We start from the raw sequence: 26,196 nt of genomic DNA on the forward strand, positions 1-26,196 counted from the left end.
GAACACTTTGACAAGGGCGGCCTCAGTGCTGTGGTGAGCATGGAAACCGGACTGTAAATCTTCAAAGTGGTTTGTCTTTGTTAGGAAGCTATTTGACTGTTGAAACACAGCTTTTAAAAAACCCTTACTGATAAATGGCAAGTTGGAGATTGGCTTGTAATTCTGCAGATTTGATTTGTCCCTATTGCTCTCAGTGGTTTTATAACTGCTGTTTTCAAAGCCTGGAGGAAAACATCTGATGAGAGGGATTAATTTATTATGTGAGTCAGGTCAGGGCAGGATATCAAGACAGCATGACGAGGAGCTTAACTGATATGAAATGTAGTCATTTTCCCTGTATTCATCTCTCAGCATTACATTGGTGTAACCACTTGGTGTGGATGTGCAGATGAACCCTCTGATTATTAGAGGGTTTTCTCTGCAAAGAAGTTGACAAATTTATTGCAGGCCTGGGTACAATGGAATTCAGGTGGATCAATAACAGGAGGGTTTGTGAGTCTTTCAATTGTGATGAATGAATTCTTTGTGATTTCCACAAAGAATGTTTCACGTGCATTTTTAAATGATGAGTGATAGCTTCGCAGACACTCTTTTTAGAATTCATAATAAACTTGAAGTGAAGTTTTATGCCATTTACGTGCAGCCCTACGACACAGTTTTCTTTGAAATCTCACTAAAGGGGCTTTTCTCCATGGAAATTTCTTCCTACCAGAGACAACTTTCACTTTAATGGGCACAATGGAATCAATAATGTCTGAAATCTTAGAAAGGAAATGATTTACTAACTCATCAAGTGGGTTATAACACAGAAATTACTTCAAATATGCAGATTGGAAGTGGTTCTGACTCTGAGAAATCCAAACCAGATGGTTCTGTTGGAATATGGCATGTTTTTTGGGCACTCAGAAGAGAAGTACCTAGCTATACATGATACAACAGCACACTGTTTTTCCAGATTAGGTTGGATTCCTCTAGATCTGTGGAGCACCATTTTCTCTCCAATTTCCTAACACTGTGCTTTAAAGAATTCAGCTCTGGATTTAACCGGGGAGCCAGCTTCCTGTGAATAGTTACCTTCTTTTTTCAGGGTGGCCACGTTGTCTGATGTAAAACGCAAGTTTTCTACTTTTTAAAGTTTGACGCTTTAAAGTTTGCTACAGCATTGTCTGATAAAGATTACTATAATGAAACATTATTTTGGAGGTGGAGAATTCAGTTAAATTCAACTCAGAGGTTTTTTAGTGTATGTGTGTGTGTCCTGTCTGGCAATATGGCATTGAGAATTGCTGTCCTAATGCCAAAAAAGCCCAAGAGATTTTACTTTCACAAGTGAAGCCTTACTGCTTTTACCATAGTGCTCTGCTTGATGTATACATGCAGAAAGTTTATTAGATTTTATGCCTGGACTATTTCATGTTCAATGGACACTGTAATGGGAATGTAGAAGAGGGAAAGAAAGGAGAGAAACAGATGCGACAAAAATGCCAAAAAGGGAGAAAAGGTGAAAGAAGAGACGAAAAGGAGAGAGCAATATAACATCCTCCGAGTCTGCTTCTACACCTGCAAAGAGAGATATAAAAATAACAGCAAAACCATCCAATAAGCGCCTTGAAAAATATACAGTATTAATTAATATGACATGCATAAAGTGAGAGTTATTAATAATAATAGGGGTTTTCTGTATAGAAGTGAATCTATAAGCACCTGAATCCTAGCAACTGTGGGTGTTTGTGAGAGTGTGCTTGTGTATATAAGGTTTATCCATGAGAAATATGTTAAATAGTGGTTGGAGTCAATGACCCACCCCCCAGAGCACCAAGGCAGATGCCAGGGGAACCAGAACCTCAGATGACCGAAGGGACCCCCAGAGAAAAGGTGCCCAAGAGGGGACAACACAGGGAAACTTTCTCCCCCATCTGAGGGAAGAGGATAGGCGGGCCCCAGGAAACCCCCCAACTGCCACAATGCCGAAGACCCCAGAAGCCGCGGGCACAAGCCCGTGGACCCCACCGGCAGCCAGGTACGAATCCAGGCATGGTCCCAGAGCGAATCCAGGCATGGTCCCCAGGCACCCAAGGCCCCAGTGGCACATATTCATCCACATAGTAAAAACAGTTGTACTAAAACCTTCATTCAAACTTAACAGGAATTGAACCGTCTGTCGCACAGAGGGTGGAGGTTTCAATTGACTGATTGTTTTACACACACACACACACACACACACACACACACACACACACACACACACACTGCAGGCTGAAGAATACATTATCAAACTTTGCTTAAATTGTTATGTGTTTCCTCTATTTACCTTTACATATGTGTGGACGTTACCAAGTCGTTCTAAAAAAATGTTAACAAAATAAAAGAAGGCCGTAGTTTGATTTACTTAACTTTAGAGAGTCAAAACTTCAATATAAAATAAAAATAAACAGTTTGCATTTCTTTAACACAGTTTGTCTTTCTGCTGTTATAACCAGAGGATGTCAAGCAAAATCTAAGTATGACAAAGCCAAGTATGTGATGGCTTTTGTGAGAACCCTGTGATCAGCGACTCTTCATGTAATTTATCTTATAATCGCAATATTAAACTAGTGACATTTGCACAACTTTGATCCTTTCTCAAAATACAGTATGTTAAACATCTACTTAAAAACACTCCAGAGACCACATCCCAGGCTCCCTGTTCAATACTGGACACAATACAAACTACTCCACATTGCTTAGAAAACCCTCAGTAATCCCCCCCGCCCCCCCATATCTTACTGAGCCTCTTCAAAGTCACTCTCCCACCCACCACCTAAGTTCTTCTGACTGTAACATCCTGACCCCCATCAGAACAAGCACAGTACTACAGGGTACCAAGGCTTTGCCTCCACTGCTCTACCTCCCTGGAACGTCTCTTCCTCATAACATCATGGACTCTTGCTCTTTACCTACCTTTAATTCACTACTCAAAACCAACACCTTCAACTTAGTCTATCCAGCACGATCCCCTTTTCAACTTGCAGCCATTCGTTTATGTTGTCTGTACCTTTGAGTGTCGTAAAAACGTATTGTGAAATTATAAAGGGATTCAAAGCTGTTTAAATAATCTGTATTGAAAATGTCCAGCGCAATAGTTCTGGTAGGAAATGAATGCCAACAGACAAACAAATATTGTTTTTGTTGGTTTTATTTAAATCATCAAGCTTTACAAAAACATATGAACACATATGGGAAAAAACAACTAACAGAGCAAAAACAGAGCAGTAGCAGGAAAAGACCAGCAAACTCCCAGTGAATGAGCTCAGGACTGGGAACACTAGTCTCTGGTCAGCGTCTGTGTGACTGCAGGCTGGGAGCCCTTGGAGGCCTCACAGGTCACAGAGCCCACCTTCCTCCACTGGTCTGCAGGGAGCCTCAGGGTGCTGCTCCAGCTGTAGAGGCCGTCCTTCTGCAGCACCACTCGGCTCTTGTTTTCTTCCCAGGTGAAGCTGCTGCTGCCGTCCAGCGTCCAGGACAGACTCCAGTCTGAGGGGAAGCCCTTGTTGGCCAGACACATGAGGGTGGCCTTCCCCTGCTGCAGCTCCTCACTGGAGGGGGGCAGCACTGTCAGGGTGGGACGGGCATCACCTAGGAGACACCAATCAGGTTAGAGGACAGGAACCAAGATGGCATCAATCAAACGACACCAGGACAGCTTCACCGTGACAATGTTTGTCAGGGTGAAATTACCCAAACCTCCAATCAGGTAAGGCTACAGGAATCCCACAGAAAGTATAATCTATGTCATGAACATAAATCTTAAGGAGCCAGACATGACCCTCATGTTTTCATTTTTACATGCTGAAACTCAATAGTTTTTTGTTAAGTTTTTTACATGGTGGTCTATACACCAATCTTCTACCCTCATCCTTAGAACTTTATAAAGCAGTATAAAACCAATACATTAGAATTCTTTCTTGAAAAGTTTGCATTATCATGTTGTTTTTCAGTTACTCTGTAACTATTATTAGACAAGGACTGATTTAGCTCATAAGCAGCAGAACCCCCCACCCTCACCCTACCTCATCCTATCCTAACACCACCTGAGACCTGGCAACAATAAGCTGGGTGTGCAGAATGGGGCGATAGAGAAAAATTACTCTTGAATATGAAGCAGGCTGCAAACTCTTTGACATTTAAAGCCAACAACATATTTAGAAATGCACAGTCATATTTTAAACCCATTTAAAACATCCACCAGATGGTTGAATTGTTTATTTGTGAGTTATTTTTCATCTTTTTTTTTTTTTTTTTTTTTTTTTTTTTTTTTTTTTTTTTTTTTTTTTCCCCAGTGTCCTGTCTAGCACTATGGCAATAGGAATTGATATCTCAATGCCAGATGGAGCTCGACAGATTTTGCTTTTACAAGTGGAGCAAACAGCTTCCGCCATAGTGCTCCACTTGATTTATGCTTGTAAATAGCTTTATTATGATTCCTGCAAGGAGAATTTCAAATTATATGGACATGACAATGGGAGAGTAAAGGAAGAACAAAAAGTGAAAGAAAAGAAAAAAAAAGAGTAGAGGTGAAAGAAAGAGGAGATAAAAGGAAGAGAATGATAAAATGTCCTCTGTCTGCTCCATCACCTGGAAAGAGACACAAAAAGAACAGCACAACCAACAGACATTAAGCAACAGATACACTCTTATTACACCTAGATGCCATTGCTTAATCATATATATTAATATGTAAGCTGACATGTGTAATGTGATATTTGAAAAAATAAAGTGACACAACATAAATAAATAAATAAATAAATTATAAGATTACTGTATATAAGTGAACACTTAATACCTGGGACCCAGCACCAGTGGGAGATGTGAAAGTGCACTAGTTTAGGTGAAGATTATCCAGAAATAGCTTGATAGTGATTGTGGAGAACCAAAGACCCACCTTCCCCGAGCACAGAGGCAGGCGTCAGGGGACCCGTAACCCAGACTCCCAAAGGGGTCCCTAAAGCAGGTCGCCCAGGAGGGGCCGACACAGGATATCTGCAACCCCCCCCCCAAGGAAGGAGCAGAGACGACCCCGAGGAAATCCCCCAGCCACCGCAATGTCGACGCCCTCAAGAGCCGCGGAGACGAGCCCGTGGGCTCCGCCGGCAGCCAGCCCCGCTGAAGTGGTCCCGGCCATGGGCCCTGAGGGCCAGAGGCCCCAGGGGCGCCCCGCCCCCGCGACGAGGGCCCCGGCCGCCCCCCGGGGGGCCAGGCCCCGCGAAGAGGCCGCCAGGAGCGGGCCGGCGCACGCCCGGGAACCCGCCCCAAACCCGAAGCCAACCAATGCGCCAGGGGGCCAAGGCGCCCGCCAACGAAGTGGAGGAGGGCAGGACGTGGGGGGATGGGCTCCGCACCTATCGGAGACTTGAGATGTTCTTGGGAGAGGGAGCGGACCACACCCATACCTGAAAAAAAAAAAAAAAAAAAAAAAAAAAAAAAAAAAAAACTCATTCACCCCATCCCTCCCTTGTGCCCCACTCGCCACACACAGAAAAAAAAAAAAAAAAAAAAAAAAAAAAAAAGACGCTGTACACACATTCCCACATAACACTCACATCCAACACTGACCAAAGGGGGGGGGGACACCCCAAATCGACTATACGACTGCTTGTGCCCGACCCCCGGCCCCGGCCCCCGACCAGACGTCCCCCGGACCGGGCCCCCCCAAGAGGGCGGGCCAACACGACCCGCACGAGCCACCCGGCCAGAGCCCCCCCCTCCCCCTAAATACCTAATAAACCCACTCCCTCCCCCCACCTTACCCTTGCCATCCCTGCCCCCCGCCCCCTGGGGGGAGCGGAGGCATCAGCCCCAGACCTGGTAGGCCGCTGACTGCACACCGCAGCCCCCCGCCAAGACCCCGGACACAGTGGCCCGCACCTCCTCCAGGCCCCAGACTCCTTGCCTCCATCGGAGAACGGGGGTGTGCAGAAGACCCCGACCCTCCCTACGCCTGCTCAAATGTTGTGTTGTTGCATGTTGTTCTCAAGTGCGTTTAAAAACTGGGAGCGCCGAAGGGGATGCACGGCACAGCCCACCCCCCTTTCGGAAGGTAGCTGTTGCCAGCGCACCCCTTCCGTGTGACTGCCCAGAACCCTCAATGTCTAAGTGGGAGAGGAGGTGAAGGGAGCCGTCCGAGGTGAGGCCCACACAACATAAGCCCCCTCCCAGACGTCTTCCCCCCACCCCCCCCCTACCATGGCCTATATAAGTGTGTGATGTGAAAAATGTTTGAAGTGAAAGTGTCTAAGATGCAAAATAAAATTGGGGAGAGGGGCGTCACCAGAAAGTGGCAACCTCCAGTAACGCCCCCTCCCTCATGACCTGCATGTGTGGCGGCGTGATGGAGCAGGCAGAGGGAGGAGTCCGGGGATGGGGAGCAAATGACTGGGAAGCCAACCCAGGGAGCCAGCTCCCCTACTGACTCCAATAGGCACCCCCGCTCCCCGAAAGCCCCACCTAGAGAAGGGGGCCTCGCCAGCGGCACCACCGTAGCCCGGGGGCCAGGGAGAGGCCGCAGGGCCCGCCAGCCAACCACCCACCAGGACCAACACCTAAGCCCCCCCCAGCCCACCCACCAAGCCTACTTAAACTAAATAAATAAATAAATAAATAAATAATAATAATAATAATAATAATAATAATAATAAAAATAATAATAATAATAGGGGGGGACCCTGGCCAGCCGGCCCGCACGAGCCACCCCAACCCCACCCCCCAGGTGAAACCCGCACCGGAAGACGACACAGACCAGGACCGGGACAGGGGGCCGGACACAAGCCCACCAGAACGTCAACCCCCCCCAATCCCCCCCCCCACCCGTGGATTTAATCCCTCCCCAACACTAACGTTCAAACAACTCACCATACATTCGACAGTAGACATCCAGGCTGGGCAGATCCCTACTCCCCCTCCTTTCCCCCTCCCCCCACTGGCAGAGTGCCTTTCCAATAAAGGAGAAGAGCATCTGCCCAGAGGTGTTAATGACCATGCCCCCCTACCAGCTCAACGGGCCCCGAGACCCCCCAGCGCACCTGAGGCCCCGTGCAGGGGCGGACACCCGGGCGCGCGCCGGCCCACACCAAAAGCGGCACACCCCCCGGAACCGGAACCCCCGAGGCCCCGCCCGGGCCCGCGCCCGAGGGCGGCGCGCCCCAGGGACCCCAGACCCCCAGACCCACCCCGGCCCCACCCAGCGGCAGCACAGCTACCAGGTCAGTAACCCACGTCCGTCAACACGCAGCTCCCAAAGAGCGCCGCAAGCGGCTGCTGTAGGCCACCCGTAGGCCTCCCAAACTCCTCCCAGATGGGGGCAACAGACCCCGGAGCCGGATCCACCAGGCGCCCTACTCCAAGTGCCCCCAGGGCCCCAGGAACCCCTTCATCCAGCCACTGCGCCCTGCAGGAAGCAACCCACCGCCCCCTATTCCACTAAGTGATGGTGTTGATCAGAGGAGCCCAAAAAGACCAATCAGATGTGGAAGCAGATGCTGTCTCTAGATTAATATGATCCAACAAAAGATCTCTATACTGATTGATACTGAGATTTTGTTTACTTTTCCAATTCATGAGGATAGTTTTCTTTGCGATGCATAAAGCAGTAAAAACCATGTAAACTATTTCTTTTTTCAGAGGACTTTCCTCAAAATTACCGAGCAGGCAAACTGATGGGGATGGTGTAATCTTACAGCTCAAGCACCTTGATAAGTCCTTACATATCTGTGTCCAGAACCTCTGGACTGGTGTGCATAACCATAACGCATGAAAATAATTATCAGGATGATTGCCTATGCAGTGTGGGCAGATATTAGATTGTGCCAGACCCATCTTGAATAATCTTTGTCCTGTATAATGTACTCTGTGAAGGATTTTGTATTGTATTAGTTGTAAGTTGGTGTTTCTAGTCAATTTGAAAGTTCTTAGACATGTCTGAGCCCAGAAATTTTGTTCAAAGGTGCCTGATAAATCTTTTTCCCACTTCATTATAGGAAGAGATATCGAATCATCTATTTTAGTCAGTGTCCTGTATGATTTAGACAGTAGTTTGGGGGGGGTTAAATCTAAGAACTCTATTATATTAGTTGGGACTTGTAAACCACCATTAATATGCTTATATTTATTTTTAATTATAGATTTAAGTTGTTCATATTCCAAGAATTTATTTTTACTAATGCCATATTGCATATTTAGTTTAGCAAAATTGATGAACTCGGTTCCGTCAAGTAGATGTTCCAGATATTTAATACCTTTATTCTTCCAGTATGTAAAGTTTATCATTTTATTATTTTGTAGGATATCAGGGTTATTCCAGATAGGTGTACGACTGCATGGGATAAGGGATGACTTTGTCATTTTGAGGAACTCCCACCATGCTGTCAGAGTAGAACTAATGTTGATATATTTGAAGCATGTATGCCGTTTTATATTTGAGCTTATAAACGGCAGATCTGAAATCATGATATTATTGCACATTTCCTGTTCTATATCTAACCAAGGCTCATCTAAAAGACTATTTTTTATCCATTTAGAGATGTATTGTAGCCTATTTGCTAAGTAATAGTTATGGAAGTTAGGCAGATCTAATCCTCCCCTGTCTTTAGTCTTCTGTATTGTCTTTAAGCTAATACGTGGGGGTTTATCTTTCCAAAGAAATCTAGAAATGGCAGAGTCTAGAGATTTAAACCAGTCAGATGATGGTTTATTGGGGACCATTGAAAATAAATAATTAATTCTAGGTAGGACCATCATTTTTATTGAAGCTACCCTACCCATAAGTGTGATTGGAAGCGATTTCCATCTTTCAAGGTCCTCTTCTATCCTGTTTAAAAGTGGGGCATGGTTAAGTTTAAGTAAATCTGTTAATTTATTCGACACAGTAATACCTAAATATTTAATATTTCCTGATTGCATTTGTAAATTTAGGGAGTTTTCGAGAGAGCAATTAATTGACAGTACCGTAGATTTAGACCAGTTTAACGAGTAATCTGATACTTTGGAGAAAGATTCTAGTATTCTAATTACTTGTAAAAGAGAATTATTTGAATGCTGGAGATAAAGTAATACATCATCCGCGTACAGACTAATCTTGTGCTCTATTTTCATGCATTTTATACCTTTTACAGCTTTTGTTTGTCTGATAGTTGCTGCTAGAGGTTCTATAAAGATGGCAAAAAGTGATGGAGAAAGAGGGCATCCTTGCCTGGTGCCCCTCTGTAGACAAAAACTGGAAGATATTTGATTATTTGTCCTGACACAGGCTGTTGGAGAATTGTATAGAATTTTTAACCAGTTTATGAATAAATCGCCAAAACCGAATTTATGAAGAGTAGCGAATAAAAATTTCCAATTTACTCTATCAAATGCTTTTTCTGCGTCTAAAGACAATATATTGGTTTTAATGTTTTTACTGTAGGAATAATCAATTAAATTAAGTAATCGGCGTGTATTTGTGGATGACTGCCTTCCTCTGATGAAACCAGTTTGATCTGGATGTATTATGAGGGGAGTTACTTTGTCTAATCTTTTTGCTAAGGCTTTACAGATTATCTTAATATCCACATTAATTAAGGATATGGGACGATAACTAGTGGGCAACACAGGATCTTTGTCTGGCTTGAGCAGAAGGCTGATGGTGGCAGAGTTCATATTAGCTGGAAATCTACCTTTTTCCTGTATTTCCTGCAACATTCTGTGGAACGTTGGGGCTAGAATATTCCAGAACTCTTTATAAAACTCAGTGGGGAATCCATCTGGACCTGGAGCCTTTTTATTAGGCATGCTTTTAAGAGCTTCCTGGGTTTCAGCTGTTGTCAGCGGGGAATCCAGTGTCATTCTTTGGTTATCTGATAATTTAGGAAGTGTAATTTTATCCAGAAATTGCTTAATATCCTTCTCTGATGGATTTATCTGTGGTGTGTATAAAGATTTGTAGAAATCGCGGAAGGTATTATTTATACACTCTGGTTCACTTACTGTATTACCAGTTGAATCTGTAACTGCAAATATAGTAGTTTTCTCCTTATTTATTTTAAGCTGATTAGCTAGAAAGCTTCCTGACTTATTGCCATGTTCAAAATTTTCTATTCGGAGCCTTTGTATTAGAAATCTATTTTGCTTTTCAATATAGTGGTTTAATTCTAATTTTACTTCACGGATTTTACCTAACTTCCCTTCTTCTTGAGATAAATCTAGTAACTTAAGTTTTTCTTCTAATTCCTGAATCTTTTTGTTTTCTTTTTTCTTTTTATGAGATGAGAAAGAAATTATTTTACCTCTCATCACTGCTTTTCCAGCTTCCCACAATATCGATGCAGATGTACCTGGTTGATCATTGTATTCTAAGTATGAAGCCCACTGTTCTTTAATGAATTTTATAAATTCTTCATCTTTAAGCAGTGATGTATTAAATCTCCAGCTTTTGTTTTGTGTGGTTATTTTTTTATTAATTAAGGTGAGAGTAACAGGAGCGTGATCACTGATAGTAATAGGATGAATTACCGTCTCTGAAACGACCGACAGCAGTGAGCTACTTATAAGAAAGTAGTCCAGACGAGAGTACGAATGGTGAACATTTGAGAAAAAAGTGTATTCTTTACTAATAGGATGAAGAGAACGCCATGCATCGCAAAGACCAAAATCACTCATGTATTGTTTGACTACATTTACTGACTGCCAACTACGCTGAATCCCTGTTTTATTCAACCTGTCTATATCGTTATTTAAACCAAAGTTGAAGTCACCTCCTATAATTAGTGAACAATCCCCGTGTTTTGAAAGTGCAAGGAAGAATTGGTGGAAAAAAGAGGGGTCATCAACATTTGGACCATATATACTGACAATACATAGCTTCTGGTTATGGATAGCTATTTTAATTATTATGTATCTACCTTCAGGATCTATAGTTTTATCTAATATTTTAAAACTAACGCTTTTGTGGATTAAGATTGCTACACCTCTCTGTCTAGAGTTATAGCAGGCCGCAAACACATTAGGGAACTCAGGTGAATTAAGCTCACTTGCATTTGTAGCTGATTTGTGGGTTTCTTGCAATAATACAACATCTGCCTTTAATCTAGTAAGCTGGTTAATGATCTTCATTTTTTTCTCTCTGGTGCCAGCCCCATGCACATTCCATGTCACAAACTTTACATTCGCCATAGATGTGAGTGAGAAGTTAGAAGGTGCATGCCCTTGAGAAAATAGTCATACATAGACCCAGGTAGCATCATATGATGTGCTTGTGATTGACTGATGTTCAGGAAAGAAGCAGACAGATAAGATAGAAATACACAAAAAAATAAAAAAGTGCAAAGAGTAAGAGAGTGTGTAAAGGGATAAACCTTAGCCCGTGCCTTCTGTACCCAACCGTGAACACCAACCATACCAACGTGCTCTTTAGCTGTGCGTGTATTTAATTTATCACCGTGTACCGATCTGTGCGTCTTATTTATTTATTTATTTTATTTATTTATTTTAAATCATTGAAACATGCTTTTAAGTCCACCTGTGGTGTAACTAATAAAGCCAAGGGGTGATCTTCTGATCCCTGAACAACTGTCCATTAATATAAAGTCTGTCAACCGATATGGTGGCTTTAACGCCGTCCATCATGTATTTCTTCCTGATTGGGAACAGCACTCGCCTGCGATCTAGGATTTCCTTAGGAAACTGATCATTAACACTAAAGTCTGTCCCTCTCAGTTCCCTGCCGCAACTTCTAACGAATTCTTTTTGTTTATAATGCTCAAATTTAGCTATGATCGGGCGAGGACGGGTTTTGTCGGGTTTCTTACCTCCGAGCCGGTGGACTCGATGAAAAGTGATGTTTTTTACCTGATCCGCCGGGATTTTTAGCTTCTGCTGGAGAAAGTTCCGGACCGTTTCTTCTGCTATCTCTCCCTGCTGCTCCTGAATGCCTGCAAAGACGAGATTATCTCTCATACTTCGCGACTGTATGTCCAGAATGGATTCCTTCATTTTCTTATTTTCGCCGGAAAGCTGGATAATCCCTTCGGTCAGCTCCGTGGTTGAATTGTTTATTTGTGAGTTATTTTTCATCTTAAAACATTTGAGATGTTTATGATAAATCTTGATGAAGAAACACTACTGATCCTAAAGTAATATACTTTTTTTAAGTAGGTATCCTGTGCTACACAGGGGCACAGTAGGTACAGTCTCCTTATGTGTGAGTGTGTGCCTGAATTGTTGTTTGTCCTGTTTGTCTCTGTGTTGCCCTGTGATAGACTGGAGACCAGTCCAGTGCGTACCCCGTGTCTCACCCATCGACAGCTGGAGACACCAGCACCCCTCGCGACCCCAAAAGGGATAGGCGTGTTAGGAAATGGGTGGATGAAGTAGGTATTCCAAGCTCAAACTATAAAATACTTAAAATAATACTTTTAAACAGCACTAATCCCAAAGCGGAAACTAAAACACCTTAGAAAATATAATCTGTAAAGCATGCTGTTGGACAAAAAGTCTTTCTAGCATCAACGGACATGGGTAGTTCACTCAGTGAATAAATCTTGTGTAAAAATGACTCAGTGAGAACTGAAATTGAACTGAAAGCTGCGGAGACTGACACGGTTCACTGGGAATACCCAGATGCATGTATTGAAACATTCAAACGTGTTTTAACTTTTTGTATCCTCTAAACAAGAAACAATGTGTTTTGGCATAAGCAGAATAATGAAAAGCTATTTTGCTTAACACCCCTCAATACAATAAAATCCCTAAGGAAATATCCTGCAAATGAGTTCTTAGAATTAATATTATAAAAATGTACGATGTTAATGCAAGAAACATCTAATAACTGGCAATAACTACATCATAGTGATATGCATTTTAGGATCCTTGCTCAACCACTTTAGTCCTTCATTGCATTAACAACAAATCAGCAGCAGTGAAAATGAAACTGAGAGACATTTTTCAAATGGGTAACATTTATTTTTTATTCATTTCAAAGATAAGTTGGGTAAACACTTCTATTACAGTAACTTCAGTTATCAACAGCCATGAAAATAGCACAACTTGCACACAAACTATATAAACAATTGCCCTATTATTAGATGAGTCTGATATTAACCTGAAAATGCCACCAAATAAATGAAAAGATACAAACTAGAATCTTCTGATGAAAAACTAAACAAAAAAGATAATTTTTTGTAAAATCTCTAACCTTTTAGTATAATTAGATATTTTGTCCTGTTGAATTTCTTCTATTGCAGTGGGATAACAGGTGATCAAGCATGACAGTTTAGATCATTGTAAGCTATGAAAGAGTAAAATGAACCTGTCCTTAATAACTTTGAAAATCATTTTCAGAAATGCATCACCAGTAAATACTGATGTAAGAATAAACAAAAATGTGGGCTTCAAAAGGATGAGTTAGTTCCATATTTATTATATAGATGGTTAAATGGTAAATGTCTTGTACTTGTATAACATTTTATCAATTTCCACAACCCCAAGCGCTTCACACTATATTCCCCCATTCACCACACGTTCACACTCTGACGATGTTGATCTATGTTAGTAGTCCCAGGTGCCCTGGAGGAGACTGACACAAGCAATGCTGCCATTCATCTGCCATATGGGTTGAAATATGTGTTATGTTTATTATTTAATTATTTGTAATCTAAAGGAACTGTTGTGAGAAAAATACATAAAGAAATATCTGGTTATTGGTTTATGTGGTTTATTCTGTAAAACCTCATATTCTTAAATTCATATTGTTCCAAACTCCCTGCTGGAGTCAGCCAGAGCATTTCCATAGAGAGGCACTTTGCATCAGCAGCACCATGCTCCAGTGCTCTGGGAGAGTTTATAGTCCTGAGAGTTGAACACTAGAGGACTGACAGCTGTCCTTCATGACAACAGAAGACACAGAAATCCTCCTCATCAAAAACATGACTTTGATCTGCGTCCTCATCTGGACTCTCCTCTGCTGCTGCTTCACAGGTAAAGTCCAGAGGATCAAACTCCTCTCCTCTATCAACATCTGTCCCTCTGAAATGAAGCCCACAAAACCATCAAGCTGCTTTATGTTTTTGTCTCTGTGTCCTCAGAGTCCAGAGGTCAGGTCACAGTGACTCAGTCTGCAGCAGTGACAGCTGATCTGGGAGGATCTGCCAGGATCACCTGTAGGACCAGTCAGAATGTTTATGGCTCTGACCATCTAGCCTGGTATCAACAAAAAGATGGACAAACTCCTAAGCTGCTCATTTATTATGCCAGCACTCGAGCATCAGGGACTCCAAGTCGTTTTACAGGCAGTGGATCAAACTCTGACTTCACTCTGACCATCAGTGGAGTTCAGGCTGAAGATGCTGCAGTTTATTACTGTCAGAGTGCTCACTATATTAGCAGCCTGTGGGTGTTCACACAGTGAAAAACAGTCGTACAAAAACCTCCCTCGGTCAGCCTGAACAGAAACTGAACTGCAGCTGCAGAGACTGATTCTGTTCAGTGAACAGACTAAAAGATAAGGTACAAAGAAAAAAAAAAAGATAAGGTACAATTAATGGACTTTAAATTCAGGTGAACTTGTGTTACAGAAACATACTTAGATGCTGTTTAAAATTATAAATACATATTATGCTAACTACATTTTGAAAACCTTCGTGAATATTTAAAGTTGACAGACTTTTGGTAACGTAACAATGACATTAACCTTGGACCTTTATTTCTCTGCCTCACAGGTGTTTAAAACTGATTTTACAAGAGCAGCACTATATGGATATCCCAGTCAACATAATAAATAAATGAACCACGTTAAAAACATTCATGTAACAGTATGAGAGTGAACTGAAAACAAGGAAGAATCATGTCTGATTAAATGTGATAAATTTAGTTCATCAGTACAGGTTAACTACCACAAGTTCCTGATTCTTTCTTCTTTGATTTGCTAATTAAAACAAAACTAAACTGTAGTAATAATGCTGTGCTGTGTGTTACCCACTAAGCACTGGTTCACTACCAGTTAGTTCATGATTAGTTCCTAAGGCGTTTCTCAGTAGTTAATTAAATGGTGTATACCTTATTGTAAAGTGTTACCAACACACACATGCTCGATTTCACACCAGGTTGACTTATCACCTCTTTAGTTCTTTAATGACACCAAATCCGCAATGATGAAGCATGCAAATAAATCACCTTTTTTATATATTTGGACTAATTTTCAACATAAACAAAAAAATTTGATAGAGGAAGCGAGATTGTATTGATCACCTAGAAGTTTGGGCTCGCCGTGGCTCAATGTTCAACAGTTGTCTTACTGTGAGATTTTCTTTTTTTTTAACCAACTTCCCTCAGTATCTGGAGAAAAATTGCAGCATACACAGAGTGTAAATATGTAAGAAGACTTAAAAGGAAACATTCTGGAATTTGTCTGATTCTGCAGAAACAAGAAGCTCAGCACAAGTCTCTTAAAAGAACAACAAACACAGTGTGTCATATGTCACATGATTTATATCTTAAAACATGATTTATATCATAAAACAAATAATATACTCTCTCGCTTAAAACTTGGAATAACCGTTGATTCAGGCTTGTTTCTATCATCTGCAAAACATTTCCAAACTTACTCCTATTGTTTCTCATCCTGAGATGGAAATGATTTCCAAAATTCATGCTTTTGTTTTGTGTCATATGGACTATTGCAATGCACTTTAAACATCCATCCATTTTCTGACCCACTTAATCCCTCATGGGGTCGCTAGTGCCTATCTCCAGCGTTCACTGGGCGAGAAGCGGGGTACACCCTGGACAGGTCGCCAGTCTGTCGCAGGGCAACACAGAGACAGACAGCCATTCACGCACACACTCACACCTAAGGACAATTTAGAGAAGCCAATTAACCTAACAGTCATGTTTTTGGACTGTGGGAGGAAGCCAGAGTACCCGGAGAGAACCCACGTGTGCACAGGGAGAACATGCAAACTCCATGCAGAAAGATTGGATTTGAACCCAGAACCTTCTTACTACAAGACACCAGTGCTACCCACTGCAACACTGTGCAGCTTGCACTTTAAACATGTCTTACCAAAACCTCCCTGGATTGCAGTGTGTACAAAATGCTGCAGCTTGACTTCTGACAAGATCTTCAAAATTTGGAATGTGACTCCACTTCTTATGCAACTTAATTGGCTCCTGGTTTAATATTGAGTACTTTTCAAGATCTTAGTTTTGACTTGGAAAACTCTGCATGGACAGCCACCAGGATAACTTGCTGAACTTTTACATCCCTACACCCCCATTAAGGCTCTGAGGGCCAGTGATCAAGATTGCCCCCATAAAAAAATGAAAAACCAAGGTAGACGGAGCTTTCTCTTCTGTGGCTCCAAGACTCTGGAACACCCTTGTTCTGACCGAGATCAGCAGATTCAGTGGTTTCTTTTAAAGGCCAGCTAAAAACATATCTTATATCTCCTTTTGTTTATTGTGGGCTTGTGTGATTCTGTTATCTTCTACTGTAAAGCACATTAAGTGGTGCTATATAAATTAATTTACTTACTAACTATAAATGTGTGTTGATCTACAGAAAATACAGAGTAACCAAAACTGATTGCTGTGATTTCAAAAAAAAAAAATTTCTGTTCTTTACTCATCTGTCCATGTTGTTGTGATGTTTCCAATCTCTGCAACGATTTTAAAGACATAAAAAAGACTAATGAAGATGTGTTTACATGTTACATACAAGAACAACTAAATATGATTTTAAGTGAAGAAATTTTACTTAAAAACAAACTACTACCAAACCAAATGTTCCAGTTTCCCTCAGTCGGACAGTAGAAAAAAACACGGATGCTCACAATATTGTTTAAACACAAACAAAGTCAATAACACTGTTCTAAGCAGTATTTTCTACAAATAAACAGAGCTGAAACATCCAGTCTGTTGAAGACTGAGAGGTATGACATGTACGACTGACTAAATGTTAGAAAAATAATTGAGAGCTGCTGCAATCAGACAAAGGTTTTACTAAATTTTGCTATCAGTAGCAACCATCATGAAAGCCGATGTCGGGTACCATGCGGTTATACCGATTTTCCGACTCGTAATACCGACTTTAGGGGCCGTTCCTGCCAGAGGTTGAGAATGCCGACTACCGAGTATAATGGAACACACTATTAGCTCTCTTGGCTGAAAACATATCCTAAGTTTCTGACAGGAGTTTCTTTAAACAATATTACAATTGTTTAGGCCTCAATACCTCTTCAAGACACAGGATGGCTTAAACAGAAATTAAAATAAAAAACGTTATTAGTCATACGATGGACATTAAACAGCTTGGTAAGAACAGAAAGTGAATTAAACTCTAGCTGCTTATTTTTTTGGCCAACAGAAGAGTTTCAGAGACTCTAAATTAAACTTAAAGTTGTCTCTGGGAAAAAAGGAAACACTGTGGATAAGTTCTCCTCCATTAGGAATTGAAAAGAGCGAGTGCCGAAAACTCGAATGGAGGTGGTGAAAGACTGGACTCCAGGTTCACTATGACATCTTTAAAGACAGACTTTACAGATGTACTCTAAAACTGAAAAATTCAAGAGATTATTTTTTCTGAGATTATCAACAAATATAGTAATAATTTGTATACCTTATTTGACACAGTCGACAGCTTAACAAACCCTCTGGTGTCTGTGGCAGCTGAACTCCAATCTAACGAGGCCTGTAATTAATTTGCGAACTTCTTTCCTGAGAAAATAAAAGGCATGAGTAGGACAGTTTGTACATCAATGTCAGGTGCAGTGCCAATACTGTCTCAGTTTTACAGCCTGTTGAAACAATATAAATCTCAAAATAATTAATCATAAAAATACAAAGACCAGTAATGTTTTGAGCTGTTTTCGCTGGATAAAGAGGACTGAACTGTTCAGTTTAGAATGACTCATACCACTGATAGATTGGTTTAACAGAAGGAGGCGTTACGAGCTGTAGAGCTGAGCTCCATGTGACTGACTCTGTGTGTTTGCATATGTGTCCTGCCTCTCTGCTCCCAGCTGTTAAGAGGTCAGTGTTGATCAGTGGCTGTCCAGGCCTTTCAGAGCCACTGACACACCAGCAGCACAATGATGATGTCACTGACTCTACTGCTGACCACCCTGGAGCTCCTGGTTCACGGTGAGACTTTCTGCTCAAAGGTTATGTTTATGTAACAGAATTAACTTTGCAACATTTTCTGCATAAGTTAAAAAAAAAATTCTTCTAAAATGTGTTTTCTGTTTTGTTTTCTAAAGGTTCTTCAGGAGACATTGTTCTGACTCAGACTCCTGAAGCTCTGTCTGGTGTTCAGGGACAAACCGTCTCCATTAGATGTAAAGCTGACAGACTTATAGGTGATGACATTGACTGGTATCTTCAGAAAAGTGGAAAAGCTCCAAAACTTTTGATTGCAGACACCACTATACGTCAGAGTGGAGTTCCTGAGCGGTTTCATGCAACAGCACAACAGACTGACTTCACTTTAACAATCAGTGGAGTTCAGACTGAAGATGCAGGAGATTACTACTGTCAGCAGCATAACAGCAGACCGTTCACACAGTGATACAACGTCGTACAAAAACCTCCCAGCAGAAGAGGAACTGATCCACAGTTGCAGATGTTTCACTTGTAATAATGTTCATGAAACTGAGTTTTGACACGTGTTCTATTTAAGTCATGCGGTTTTTATCAACACATGAATTGTGAGATAACGCCTCAGGCAATGTTCTGACCACACGTTTTTAGCACATTTTTTTTTTTTTTTTGATGAACTTAACTGCTGAAAATCAATCATGGTTCTGGGAAACTCAAAGCATCCAAGTTCCAGGATCTAACATAAGAGTGAGATGCATTTTAAGATCCTTGCACAACTACTTTATTTCTTCATTATACTTTAATATCAAACTAAGACACATTTTTCAAATGAGTAACAGAGAAACCTAAGTGCTGGGTTTTTGTTTTAAAGACATTTGAGGCAAACACTTTTGTCAAAAAATTCTCAGGACGGAAAATATTATGAACTGCCATGAAAATATGAAAAACCTGCATTAAAAACAATATAATGTCACTTTTAATTTAGCCTGATTTTAACCAGAACATATCCACTAAATAAATAAATAGATACGACAGTGGTACAGGAGATAATAAGTTTGTCCTGCAGTTGGTGGGTTGCTGGTTCAATCCCCCACTCCAACCATGTCAGTCATTGTGTCTTTGGGCAAGACACTTCTCCCACCATTATGTGACATCGATATAAGGCCTTGCCTCTGTCAGTCTGCCCCAGGGCAGCTGTGGCTACTTATAAAGCTCACTACCATCAGGGTGTGAATTAATGATTGTAGAGTAAAGCGCTTTGGGGTCATCGGTCTAGTTAAAGCGCTGTACAAGTACTAATTACCATTTTACCAAACTAGAATTTGTTGATGAAAAAGTATATATTTTAAGCGCATGGTACAGTTTCTAACCTTTCAGAATGATTCTTTTTCTTTTTAGTCTTAATTAATTTGTTCTATTGGTGTGGGATGACAGTGGTGATCCACAGACATCAGAATTAAAGTGAAGTTAATTTGAAACTATGAATATTCAAATGAACCTGACCTGAAAGACTAAAAATTATTTATATGAAAACACAAACAGTAAATATAAGCACAAGCAAGAACAAAACCTAACCCTCATAAGAAAGATTTAATCTGTTGTTTGTGTAGATTTTGAAATGTGTGCATTGTTTATTGTTTCTAAATTAATATTAACTATTGTGAGAGAAATACATAAAGTAAAACAATGAAATATCTGAAATATCATATCATATCCATTCATAAAGTCATTTTTTTTTTTAAGTCCCAGCAGGAATCACTACAGAACATTTCCATAGAGAGGCACTTTGCATCAGCAGCACCATGCTCCAGTGCTCTGGGAGAGTTTATAGTCCTGAGAGTTGAACACTGGAGGACTGACAGCTGTCCTTCATCACAACAGAAGACACAGAAATCCTCCTCATCAAAAACATGACTTTGATCTGCGTCCTCATCTGGACTCTCCTCTGCTGCTGCTTCACAGGTAAAGTCCAGAGGATCAAACTCCTCTCCTCTATCAACATCTGTCCCTCTGAAATGAAGCCCACAAAACCATCAAGCTGCTTTATGTTTTTGTCTCTGTGTCCTCAGAGTCCAGAGGTCAGGTCACAGTGACTCAGCCTGCAGCAGTGACAGCTGATCTGGGAGGATCTGCCAGGATCCCCTGTAGGACCAGTCAGAATGTTTATGGCTCTGATCGTTTAGCCTGGTATCAACAGAAAGATGGACAAACTCCTAAGCTGCTCATTTATTGGGCCAGCACTCGAGCATCAGGGACTCCAAGTCGTTTTACAGGCAGTGGATCAAACTCTGACTTCACTCTGACCATCAGTGGAGTTCAGGCTGAAGATGCTGCAGTTTACTACTGTCAGAGTGCTCACTATATTAGCAGCCTGTGGGTGTTCACACAGTGAAAAACAGTCGTACAAAAACCTCCCTCAGTCAAGCTGATCAGAAACTGAACCATCTGTCACACATATAAGTTGGAGGTTTCAGTTAACAGTTACAGTTAGTTACACAAACAAACACACACACACACACACACACACACACACACACACACACACACACACACTGTAGGCAAAGAATACATTATCAAACTTTGCACAAGTTTTTTTGTGTTACCTTTATCTACCTTTACATATATGTTGATGTTACCAAGTAATTTATAAATACATAATGATACAATAAGAGAAGGGCATAGTTTGATTTACTTTACTTTAGAGAGTCAAAACTTAAATATAAAATAAAAATAAGTGGTTTGCATATCTTCAATACAGTATGTCTTTCTGCTGTTATAGTCAGGGAATGTCACTTTGAAGAAAAGCAAAATCTAAGTATGACAATGCCAAGTATGTGATGGCTTTTGTGAGAACCCTCTGATCAGCGACTCTTCATGTAATTTATTTTATAAGCGCAATATTAACTTGTGACATTTTTTTGCAACAACTTTGATCCTTTCTCCAAATGCAGTATGTTACACATCTACTTACAAACACTCCAGAGACCACATCCACATGTTCTAAAAACTCCACTGACTCCCTGTTCAATACTGGACACAATACAAACTACTCCACATTGCTTAGAAAACCCTCAGTAATCCCACCCCCATATCTTACTGAACCTCTTCAAAGTCACTCTCCCACCCACCACCTAAGTTCTTCTGACTGTAACATCCTGACCCCCATCACAACAAGCACAGTACTACAGGGTACCAAGGCTTTGCCTCCACTGCTCTACCTCCCTGGAACGTCTCTTCCTCATAACATCATGGACTCTTGCTCTTTACCTACCTTTAATTCACTACTCAAAACCAACAACTTTAACTTAGTCTATCTAGCATGGTCCCCTTTTCAACTTGCATTTATGTTGTCTGTATCTTTGAGTGACGTAAAAACTTATTGTGAAGTTATAAAGGGATTCAAAGCTGTTTAAAGAATCTGTATTGAAAATGTCCAGTGCAATTGTTCTGGTAAGAAATGAATGCAAACAGACAAACAAATATTGTTTTTGTTGGTTTTATTTAAACCATCAAGCTTTACAAAAACATATGAACACATATGGGAAAAAAACAACTAACAACTAAAGAGCAAAGACAGAGCAGTAGCAGAAAAAGACCAGCAAACTGCCAGTGAATGAGCTCAGGACTGGGAACACTGGTCTCTGGTCAGCGTCTGTGTGACTGCAGGCTGGGAGCCCTTGGAGGCCTCACAGGTCACAGAGCCCACCTTCCTCCACTGGTCTGCAGGGAGCCTCAGGGTGCTGCTCCAGCTGTAGAGGCCGTCCTTCTGCAGCACCACTCGGCTCTTGTTTTCTTCCCAGGTGAAGCTGCTGCTGCCGTCCAGCGTCCAGGACAGACTCCAGTCTGAGGGGAAGCCCTTGTTGGCCAGACACATGAGGGTGGCCTTCCCCTGCTGCAGCTCCTCACTGGAGGGGGGCAGCACTGTCAGGGTGGGACGGGCATCACCTAGGAGACACCAATCAGGTTAGAGGACAAGAACTAGAATCTAACAACAGTCATTTCAACTCCTGTCCTGTTAGAGTTGATTTTCTCCATAAAGAAGTTTCTGACAGATGTCTTTCTGCTCTAACAACCACTCAGCTCACGCTCTGTTTCACTTCCCTTTCAAAAATTGTTCACGCATATCAGCTCAGGAAGACTCAGAATACGGTTTGAACTAAAAGAATCAGTACTGAAATGTAGAACAAATATATTTAGAATTTTTTAACTGATATTCAAAATTACATTGGAACTGTAATTTGTGTTAAAACGAGATCACATATTTTTATTTTATTCAATTACAATTCATTTAGTAAAAGTTCCCAAGAAACTCATACCGTTCAAAAGACCAACTCAATATCAGTTTTCTCATGTTTTTTTATCAGCAATTTTACAATACATATGAACAAAAGATATGCCCTTGGATTGCTGACCATTGTTCTCATGACTTTTAATCTTCAAATTGTTGACATTGCACTTCCAGTGTTGCTTTACACTCTTAACTTTTTTTCTAGTCTTATTCAAAACACAATATTACAAAAAAAATGGAAACAAAGATTTAATTTTCTACTATCAACAGGAGACAGAACTATAATAAAAACAACATCCCACCAATGACACCCCACCACCACCGGTACCACCAAAAGCCCACCACAGACATACAAACTGAGTGAGCTGCTGTACAGAGACCTTTGACTGCAATAATACACAGTTTTCATACATTTTCAGACTAAACCAAACCTTGAAGTCTAGAATGACCACTGCAAATCAAAATTTTAGTTTCATTCTTCTCCAAACCATAAAAAACTCAGATTGTAACCTACATTGGGTTTATGTTCTTAAAATAACTTTTGTGTTCAATTTAATGCTAAAAAAGTTTACAATTTGCCAAATTGTCATGTATCAAAGTAAAATATTTTAAAGAGACAGTTATTACTGAAAAAAAGCTTTTACTGTGACTTACTTCCAACTTCGAGTCTGGTTCCTCCACCGAACGTCAACCACAGTGATACAAACTCATTGAGCCGCCGTACAAAAACCTCTGACTGTAGAGACATGGCTCTCTGATTTTCATGAAAACTAACTTCTTGAATAAAATCTGCTGCCTGTATCATATTCAGATCTTTCAAACCTCAATTATAACCAAACAATCTCACAGAATTTAGACTTTTATTCATAGCACTTTAATGTATGAATAACTTTAACATGTTTAATCCCCCAAACAAAAAAAAAACTTAGTTTATGGAAACAAGTTTAGATATATTAATTTAATAAATCACACAGAGATGATTCATTACAATGTACCCTCAAAGGAACAGAGTGTCCTGTGTTCTGCCATTATGTACTGTTTTAAGTTAGTGTTCAATAAATAACTCTCTGTCTGTTAGGTATTGTCCGGTGAATATCAGTCCAAACAGCTGATATTAGGACAATAGTTGAAAGGGTGGTTCGAGCACGGGCATTCTTCTAACAGAAAACTCTGCACACATATAGAATAAAGGAGTGATAACATCCCTTAAAGTTCAAGATTTTATTAAGAGAAATAAATGAATATCCAGAGAACACCACAATAGAATGTTGTGTATCTAAATTAACATTTTATTTCAATCAATAAATCCTCTCTACTAGGCTAGTGTAACTTAACTAAACTTCTAAGCAAAATTAAGATAAAAAGAAGCTAAGGGACTATTTACACACAACAGGACAGATAAAATAGTTGAAAAGCATCATCAGATTGATTCAGTGAATCCTGGTTCACTGCAGATCCAAGTTAGAAAATCTTAAAGTTATCTAAAACATTGCAGAATGAGATCAAATTAGCTTGACTTATTTAGAACACAATTTGGTATGTGTTGCAACATATTCATAATGCAAATCCTGAGTTAAATAAAACAATATTTGAGAAAATAACATTTTAAACAATGATTTCCACAGTAAAGTCAATACCTTTAGGACACTTGATTTTATTAATGCAATTATTTCTCCGGGAAGCTAGAGGGTGCTGGAGCAATTGGTCATTAACTTTAGGGGTAATGCTGAGGTTACACAAAACACCAATATATCAACATTAATCTTCCCCATTAACGCTCATAACACTATCAAACAATGGCAGAGCAAAAAACAAACATTATGTTTAAAACAAACATTATGTTTAAAACAAACCGTAGTTGCATTGACTCTGTGATAGCACTAATGTTATCTGGGAAGCTAATGATACTATGCTAGTGAACATCCGGCGCTAATTTAAAAAGATTTTTAAGCTCTATTCGGTCATAATGAGCAGACCGGACAACACAAACATTAATATCCAATCGGTGTATAAAACCCTAATGCAAAGAAAGTTTGTTATAACCGTAAAATACAGTGAAACACATCAGCATAATATGGTAGTGAAACACATTAAGAAAAAAATAAACCATCTTAAACGTTCCCTGCCAAACTCTGCTAAACCTCAGCCTCTGTGTCTGTTCGGTGTACTTTGAGCATCCAGTTGGTAAGAGTTGCTTCAGGGTGCAGCTTGTGTTCTGGTTGTTGTGACAAGGCAGCCGGGGTAAAAGCAGGACCAGCACGACCTTCTTGGCATGTCTTTGTTCCTAGGTTCCCTGCACAACTTGAAGGACTGATTTTCACATCAGCATTTCTCCTGCAAAAGCCGAGAAAAAGGTCACAAGCAGATTGTATCCATGGCAGTCGGCTGGTTAGGTCCCGATGTGTAACAGCAGGCTGTATTTAGCTCCAATTCTCTCTCCAATGTGGATGCTTTCACAGTCCTCATGCCAACAGGAAGATAAATCTGAGGGGGTTTGGTATACAGCAGCGTTGGTACCCCCTCCTGCAACTGGCAGTCCCCTGGGGGCCTGTAAAAGTATCATATTTTAGTGTTTTTTAACCTACAGCGTGATTTTATGCCACATGACTGATCGCACAACACCAGTGTAATATTTTTGCCAGTCCCAAGCCCAGACAAAGGCAGACTTGCATCAGGAATAGCTACCTTTAGTCTGCAAGGAAGTAGAAAACAAATAAAAGGAAGTCATGTTTGCAGGCAGAAAGAAAAGAGGAAAGCTAGAAGCCTATAACTGTGAGTAGGGACTTTGAATAGAGTTCTCCAACATGGTCAAGTAATTATGGATTATCAGACAGTAGGCCGGACCGTCATCCATTGGGTAGCTCCAGGTTTTCAGCATGCTGAGTTGAGTGAACCTTCCTCAGTGCACACAGAGCATCTGCACACTGTAGCATGAGATTAAGTCATGTTTATATCAGGTCATTGCTGTAAGATTAGATTCGTAAAGCATCAGGTCTGTAACAGTTTCACATACATTATGTGTAGTCAACATAGCATCTCAGAGCTGGAATTTTTATAGAGTAGAATCGTTGGTAAACTTGGTTTTACCCTTACTCTTGTCAGATTGATTTCACACTGCAGAGCTTCACAGTCACACATCCATCTGGGATTGCTCCATTTGAGATGTATTTCAGAAGGAGGGGCCTTATCAAAAATCCTTGCATATGATTATAAACCACTGTATTTAAACCACATTGAAACCAACATCGAAACCGAAAAGATAATTTCCAAAGCCGTTCTCTGGTCTTCTTTTAAATAATTAATAATTGGTAGATTGGAGAACACTGATGAAATAACAGCATCAATGTTACTGGGTTACCAGATTTCTCTAAGGAATACCAAGTACGTCTCTTATTTTGCTAAGTGGGCGGGCAGGCAGACAGTCTATGTCGGGGGTTTGGTTTGTTTTGCCAATTCTGCAAAGCTGACGGGGCGGGGAAGGCACGTTAGATTCTGCTATTCCACCAGGTTGGGTCAGCGGCAGGACCGGGTAAATACCTCTTGTTGCATTAAACATTTTTACTCCCTCATGATACACTGAAATCAGGGACATTTCTGGGGACAGCTTTTGCAGAGGACATGTCATCCAATACGGGGACTCAGAGACGTCTCCTCACAGCTTGCTTCCTCGTTGCAATCCGCCATTGTTGCCTGAATCCAAACAGTTGCTTCTCTGATACGTCACATCTATGAAAATCCTGCCCGGAGATCCTGATTGGCTCATCTATTTTACGGTGGTATTGAAATCCCTCCAAATGGCAGCTATTCCA

General features: G+C 40.8%; 1 gene segment (V, D, J or C); it reads left to right on the top strand.

Moving 5' to 3' along the window:
* The first annotated feature begins 12,521 nt into the window (after positions 1–12,521).
* On the top strand, positions 12,522–20,491 carry LOC118565476. The segment is given in 4 exon segments: positions 12,522–12,528; positions 16,431–16,495; positions 20,010–20,061; positions 20,169–20,491. Coding segments are annotated over 4 exon segments (447 nt in total).
* The last annotated feature ends 5,705 nt before the right edge of the window (positions 20,492–26,196 follow it).

Source organism: Fundulus heteroclitus, chromosome 13, assembly GCF_011125445.2.
Source record: "Fundulus heteroclitus isolate FHET01 chromosome 13, MU-UCD_Fhet_4.1, whole genome shotgun sequence".
In the NCBI taxonomy this organism is placed as follows: Eukaryota; Metazoa; Chordata; class Actinopteri; order Cyprinodontiformes; family Fundulidae; genus Fundulus; species Fundulus heteroclitus.